General features: G+C 42.0%; 1 protein-coding gene and 1 non-coding gene across 2 annotated transcripts; both read left to right on the top strand.

The window, feature by feature from the left end:
- Nucleotides 1-2,096: 2,096 nt before the first annotated feature.
- Nucleotides 2,097-6,053, top strand: Trmt10c (tRNA methyltransferase 10C, mitochondrial RNase P subunit). Its single transcript, XM_005345070.3, has 2 exons — nucleotides 2,097-2,320; nucleotides 4,559-6,053. The coding sequence occupies exon 2, from the start codon at nucleotides 4,581-4,583 to the stop codon at nucleotides 5,820-5,822; it is 1,242 nt and encodes a 413-aa protein (XP_005345127.1). The 5' UTR covers nucleotides 2,097-2,320; nucleotides 4,559-4,580; the 3' UTR covers nucleotides 5,823-6,053.
- On the top strand, nucleotides 3,954-4,088 carry LOC113458265. The gene has a single exon (XR_003378662.1). It is a non-coding gene; the product is annotated as a small nucleolar RNA SNORA70 (small nucleolar RNA).
- Nucleotides 6,054-7,521: the final 1,468 nt, after the last annotated feature.

Here is a 7,521-nt window from a genome sequence, read left to right as displayed (position 1 = left end):
GCCGATGAGATGACTCAGTGTGTACATCTGTAATCACAACACCCCTACCAGAAGATTGGTGGCTCCAGGCAGTTTAACTTGGTACAATGCAGGAGTAAGCAAAAAGAAAAAGAAAAAAAGAAAAAAGAAAACTCTACTTCGAACAATGTGGAATATAAGGAGCAACACCTGAGGTTGTACTCCAGATTCCCATGTGTGTCCATACTTACATTCACATTTATACCCATCACATATACACAGGAATGATTTTTCAAAATCAGGAGACCATCAATTATTAATCTGTCCTGCCATTTGGCATTGGTTATGACAGAAATTATTACTTCACTTCCTGGACTGTCACAAGAAATAGAAATACGGCTCACTACATGTCAGGATACTTTTCTGGGCTGTTTATTGCAGAGTTGGTTTTTTTTTTTTTTAAGGTTACTAGAGCAGGTTGTAGAAGAGTTGAGTTTTGTCCATACTTGTATATATTTCTTCTTTTTTCTTTCCTTCTTCTCTTCCTCTTCTCCCTCCTCCTCTTTCTCTCCTCCTGCTCCTCCCATTCCTTCCCTTCCTTCTCCTCCATCAACATGGTCTCACTTTGTAGCCTTGAATGGCCTGAAACTCACTATGAAGACTAGGCTAGCTTTAAACTCACAGAGATCAGCCTGCCTCCACCTCACTGGTTCTCAACCTTCCTAATGTTGTGACCCTTCAATACAGTTCCTCATGCTGTGCTGATCCCCCTCAGCCATAAAATTATTTTTCTTGTTACTTCATAACAGTTATGAATTGTAATGTAAATACCAGTGCTTCCCATGGTCTTAGGTAACCCCTGTGAAAGAGTCGTCTTACACCCAAAGGGTGTCTTGACTGCTGCTGCTCTGTCTCGTGAATGCTGGGGTTAAAGGCGGGCGTGTCACCATACCTGGTCTTTTGATTATCCTTTCAAATATTTGATCTGCCACTACTCTACATCACTCACAATTACTTTGAGTTGAAGTCTTTACCTTAGAGCAGAAAGATAATGTCATTATGAAGCCCTTGATTTAGCATGATTTACTGAAGAACCCATTTGACAAACTGCCTCTCCTCTAGCACTGGAGTATGGATGTTTTACTTCCAGCGGTGACTGATACTGAAGGAACTCTGGTTGGCTTGAGCATGGTGAGCACGGACGGCTCCGGGAGGCCTTGCCCTTTTCTCCCATTCCCTTTGCCCTGCTAAAAACCGTGAGATAACACTCCTAAAGCTAGTCATCGAGTTCTATTGCCTTATTGACCACTTCCTCCTCCTGAGACTGACTACCGGGGTCCAGCTATCAAATTATTAAAGCCCAGCAAAAATCAAAAGCCCCCTTTGATTCACCTAATTAACTTGCCCAATAAAAATATACCACTGCATTCCCCAGCCCACTCTAACGCATACCTACCCTTTCTTAAAGATCACACCTGCAGGCTATTTGCTGCTGTTTTTCTACCTGAGTCAGAAAGCAGCCACTTTCCCTTCCTGCTTAATAAAGGATCTCTTGGAGAAAATAGGTGTTTGGGTGTGGTTTGTACCCACTCCGGGGTGTGGAAGGAATCCCTTGCTGTGTGGGGGTCTCCTTCACGTCTCAAACGTTATTCAACAATCTTTTTGTTTGTTTCGGTTTGTGGGGGTGGTATTGAGACAGCCCTGTGTAGGGCTGGCAGTACTGGAACTAGCTTTGTACATCAGGCTGGCCTCAAGCTAGAGATTCCCCTGCCTCCCAAACGCTGAGATTAATGGTATGCACCACTACGCATGGCTAGAATTAAACTTTAAAATAAAACCGTAAGATTTGCGTTCAGGTCGTTTTGTTAGTACATACATATAAATAGAGTAACCAAGCTGAGAGCCGGTGAAGAGGTTTCTAGTTCTAACAACAAATCACTAAAAAGGGTGGAGGGGAGCCGGTGGAGCCCCGGGCCTACTCATTTTCACAAGGACTCACAGGCAGCCAGTCAATGAGACCGCGAACCGACTCTAAGCAGAGAAACTGCCGGCAGGGCTAGACGTCAGAGGCAGCGCCGGGAGGAAGAGGCGGGACTTCTGGCGGTTTGGGACTTCCGGCGGCCGCCCCGGAACTCCTCGGCTCCTCTACGGCGTGTGCGGTGCAGGCAGAGGGGCGCTCTTCGGAGCTGCTCTCCCGGGCCGCAGTTAGCGGGTTCCGGCGCTCGGCCGCACTCCTGGTCCACGTGGGCCTTCCTCCGCCGGTGTTCTGGTGCTGCGTAGACCCGGTGGCTGTTCGGGATGCCGGCTGTGGAGCGTGTGTGCTGAGAAGTACAGTCCAGAGGAAGCGGTGATTTTAGAAATCGTAAGTAGTACAATGCCTGAAGGCCTTGTTTACCAAAATCATCTTCTTAATTGGCATTAAAATGTAAGTTGTTGGGGGCAGGAGAGACGGCTCAGCGCTTAAGAAGTAGTGCTCTTGCAGAGGATTCGAACATGGTTTTCAGCACCCAATTCGTACAGCTCACAACTGTGTCTAACCCTGGCCAGGACACACACCACACACACACACTTCTAAAATTAAATAAAATAATTTAAATTAGCTTTTTATCATGAGTTGTGGTGGTGCAGGCCTTTAATTATAATCTCAGGACTGAGGAGGCTAAGGCAGGAGATCTGTCTGGAGTTTGAGGCCACTCTGCGCTAAGGAGTGGAGAACTTGCAAAGAATTTTTCGAGGCAGGGTTTCTCTCTAACACATTTTTATTCCTAATGGAATATAGTCTTTAGGTTCTAGTGGGGAAAACAATTCGAGTGTTGCAAGGATTATCATAGGCACAAAGGTGCCAGAATACAGAGAACCCGAGCTCGAATAACCAGAAAGGCAACGAATAGGACTGATTGATCGAAAGTGTGAAATGATAAAAACATTTGGGACTTCCGGCAGCTGAAAAGACAAACAGAGGGTGGTATTATGAAAATCTGTTTAGGCCAAATTCATGAACTTGGATCTAAACCGAACACAAAATTGTGGTATTTTGGGGTGGGAGGAGTGCATCCGGGCATCTGTATGGCCAGAGAACATGAGAACATCCGGGAGTGTGTAGGGTCATTATAGGAAACCAAAGGTTGGAATTTTTCAGGAATTTTCCTTTCCCCTCATATTTTGCACTAGTTAACAAATTTTAAGCAATTTCTGTTTTGGAAGCACAGAGACATCTGTGTGGCAGCTCTTTGGTGTCTATTAGCTGCCGCCTTACATAACTTTCCTGCTCTTTTGTCTTCCTCATTGCTTTCATGAAGGATCTTGAGATTGGCTATTTTTCTGAAGGAGACTATAGCGTCTTGTTCTCAGCTCTGTAATTGGCATACAACTTTCCTCTCTAGTTATATTGATTCTCTAGGCCTGTTTCTATGCAAATCTAAAAAGGTTGAGTTAACCTTTTGTTTAAAAATATGTTGAAATTAGGGGCTGGAGAGATGGCTCAGCGGTTAGGAGTACTGGCTGTTCTTCCAGAGATCCTTGAGTTCGATTCCCAGCAAGCACATGGTGGCTCACAGCCATCTGTAAAGAGATCTGGTGCCCTCTTCTGGCATGCTTACATGCAGACAGAACACTGTATACATAATAAATAAAATAAAATCTTTTTTAAAATGTTGAAATTCATCTATAAAATAAGAACATGAAGCAGGGTGTGGTGATACATACTATATAGTGCCAGTTATTTCAGAGGCTGGGTCAGAGCGCTGATGCTGACAAGTTTAAAATCAGCCTGGTCAACATAAAAGACCCTTGTCTTGCAAAAATAAAAAATTTAAAAATGACCGTAAGTGATCACAAGCTTTGGTGCATAGGAGTTAAATTAGTAGAGAGGGGCTAGGAGGAGAGGAGGGAGTGGGAACTGCAGTCGGGATGTAATACATGAGAGAATTAAATTAGTGGTGCATGTGCAATCAATCTAAGTTGATTCCCTTTGTGCTTCAGAAATCAGTTCCCTTCTGCAGCCAATTAAGCCGACCAGCTTCCTTTCCTCATGGGGGTCTGGTGTGCAATGGTTGCAAACAACATTCTCCTTGGTAGTGTATGCAGCCTGTTGAATGTACAGGTTGCCCAAAGGGACCTTGGAGACAGTTTTCAAGTAGATAATCATGTCTCATCTCAATGCTATCTCCAACCTAGGCTGTACAGACAAATATTTGGGGTTTTTGTGGGGAAGCCCCGGGGCACAGTGTTTCTATTGTTCAGGCCATCATGTCCATCCACACTAAACTGCAGAATGAAGAGTTTGTGAGGCCCTGTGTTGAGCCAACTTGGGGTTTCCTGACAGCCGGAAGATCACAACTTAGGGAAGTAGTGCTTCAAGTTTAATACAGATGAATTGAAAGCCATGATAGCTACAATTGGCTCCTCCTTGATGGCTGTGGGGTCAAAATGTTCACAACTGTGACCCCCCTGGAGGAGTGCCAGACCCAGCTTTCCTGAGTCCATGTCCACTGCTCATGTGTACTAATACATCTCATTTGTCTGCCTGAGAAAGAAAGAAATCAGATTCACAGGGAGTTTTAAAATCTTTATCTAACTTAATTTCATTTTTCTTCTATAGGAGTTCTTCACATTTCTTCAAAATGAATGTTACTGTCCGATTCTCAAGACCTTTTGCCAGATTAATGTTGCCATTTACCATTCATAGGAAGAGAAGGAATTTATTATATTCAACAGTTCTGCAGAGATACATGTCTTCCAAAGCATCTTTTTCCTGTCATAATAAGGACAGTACGTCCCCTCCAGAACAGCTAGAATTGGACAGGTGGAAAACTACAATGAAATCTAGCATTCAAGAAGATGGTGTCTCAATGGCCTCAGACAATGGCAAAGATCCTCTAGCTGCCACCAGAGAATTAATTGAGATGTGGAGATTGCTTGGCAGACAAGTACCAGAGCGTATCACTGAAGAAGAACTCAAAACCCTTATGGAATGTGCTTCTAAATCAGCCCAAAAAAAATACTTAAAGTTTTTGTATGGTAAAGAAATAAAGAAAAAAGCTGAGCAAATAAAGAAGGAAATGAAAGCAGAGGCCCGGGAAGAAGCAAAAAAGGCCAGGTTGCTAGAAACCACCAAGGGTGGAAAAGAACAGGACTTTATGTTTCTTCGACTCTGGGACCGGCAGATGAACATTGCAATGGGCTGGAAGGGTGTCCAGGCTATGCAATTTGGACAGCCTTTGGTTTTTGACATGGATTACGAAAATTTTATGAAACCAGTTGAACTGCAGAATACTGTTTCTCAACTTCTAGAAAGTGAAGGGTGGAACAGAAAAAATGTTGATCCTTTCCACATTTATTTCTGCAATCTTAAACTAGATAGTGCTTATCATAGACACTTAGTTAAACGCTACAGTGGAAAGTGGGACAAATTGCTCTTAACAGCAACAGAAAAGTCTCCCGTAGATGTATTTCCAAAGGACAGTATTATATATTTAACTGCAGATTCTCCCAATGTTATGACTACCTTCAAGCATGATAAAATTTATATAATTGGATCACTTGTTGATAAAAGTGTACAGACAGGCATATCCCTGGCCAAGGCAAAACGGCTAAATCTAGCCACAGAACGTCTTCCACTGGATAAATATTTACAGTGGGATATCGGTAACAAAAACCTCACCTTAGATCAAATGGTCCGTATTTTACTCTGCATGAAAAACACTGGTAACTGGGAAGAGGCTCTGAAGTTTGTTCCCAGGAGAAAGCACACTGGCTATTTGGAGGTCACTAAGCATTCTCAGGAGGATTTTACAAAGCTGAAGAAGACAAAGAAACGGTCTTTTCTAGAAGGCTCCTTAAATGTGCGCACACGGAAAAGGTGACATAATGAGAAAATTTAATAGTGTAAGAAGTAAATAGATTGGAAATACAGTTCAAGTAAGCTATTTCTAAACGGAATTGTATTTTAAAAGTAGTCTTTCCAGACAAACAGTTTTGTCTTTTTCTAAATTTAAGTATCTGGAAAACTTTGAAAGTATGTTTTATTTGTTGTAGGAACAATCGGAAATATAGATTAATCTAGAATTGAACACAATAAAAGTTATATCATTGTAGTTTTTTTTTTTACTTTTTGGTTTTTTGGGGGGGGGCGCACCACCCAGCACACAAGTAAATTACATAGAGTCTTATTTTTTTCTTACTAATGTCCGGTAACTTGGCTTGTTTCTAGGCAGCTTTTCCTAAATTTATTTATTTATTATGAATACAGTATTCTCAGTACTCTCTGCATGTATGCCTCTCTGCATGTATGCCTGCAGGCCAGAAGAGGGCACTAGATCTCATTACAGATGGTTGTGAGCCACCATGTGGTTGCTGGGAATTGAACTCAGGATCTTTGGAAGAGCAGGCGGTGCTCTTAACCTCTGAGCCATCTCTCCAGCCCTGCCTCTAGGCTTTTATCTTTATCTATATACCTTTCTTACTACTCCATGGCTTAGTGTGTAGTTGGATGGCTGGCTCCTGGAGTCCTCCTCCTTCTCTTGCTCTTAGAGCTTCCAGATTTCTCCTCCTGTTTATACTCTCTGCCTGACAGTCCTGCCTATCCTTTCTCCTGCTTTGTTGTTGGTCACTTTATTAAGCGAATCGGGTGTTCTAGACAAAGTGACACAGCTTCACAGAGTTAAATGCAACATAAGAGAATGCAACACATCTTTGTATCATTAAACAAATATTCCATAGCATAAGCAAATGTAACACATCTTCAACAACTATTCTATAACAGCTTTTTTTTAATGACACTTTTTTTTAAAGTGTCAGACTTTTTAGCTTGGTTTGTTTGTTTGTTTGTTTGGTGTGTGTGTTTGGTGTGTGTGTTTGGTGGGGGCTGTCTGAAGTAGCCTGTGCCAGTCTCAGTGTGCTGAGACTGATCTTCAGCTCCTGGTTCTCAGCTTCCACCTGCCAAAAGATGCAATTATAGAGATGTACCACCATGCCTGGCTCCATTATACATATTCTTTATCCATGTCAGAAACTGTTCTCTGATGAGAAAATAGATTAAACCTTTCTAAATTTGAAGTAGTAGTTATGAAATTAAAGCCTGTATATGATGCAGGGCATATTACTTAACACAATCTTGGTTATCCAAGTGTGAAGATAAAGCCAATTTCTTGTCTTAGGATTGGGAGGTGGCTCAAAGAACCTGCTCTGGCAGAGAACTTGAGTTCGGTTCCCAGCATCACATTAGATGGTTTACAACCACCAGTAATTCCAGTTACAAAACAAAACAGGTGAGACTCTAGCCATACTTAATGCGTGTAATTCATTCAACAATAAATGAATCTACTAAAGGTTTCTAGGAGTTAACAAGAATCTTCTTGATAGAGAAGTGGCTTGCTGTGGTTATTGTTAGGTAAAGACAAATACTAGAGCTAGCAAAGGGGCAGGGGAACTACAAGTTTTTTTTTTTTTTCTATTTGTGTCTGTACACAGAGACAAGAATCTAGTACTAGCTTTTATTTTTAAATTTTCACAGTAGGATACTTTAACCTTGAAATAATAGGATGATTTAACCAATAGACAGCT

The sequence above is a fragment of the Microtus ochrogaster genome, chromosome 2, assembly GCF_000317375.1.
Source record: "Microtus ochrogaster isolate Prairie Vole_2 chromosome 2, MicOch1.0, whole genome shotgun sequence".
Lineage (NCBI taxonomy): Eukaryota > Metazoa > Chordata > Mammalia > Rodentia > Cricetidae > Microtus > Microtus ochrogaster.
This window is presented reverse-complemented; position numbering and strand designations above follow the sequence as displayed.

What these genes read in the sequence shown, in the direction of transcription:
- Trmt10c (XM_005345070.3), top strand. Translation starts at nt 4,581, where the DNA reads ATGAATGTTACTGTCCGATTCTCAAGACCTTTTGCCAGATTAATGTTG.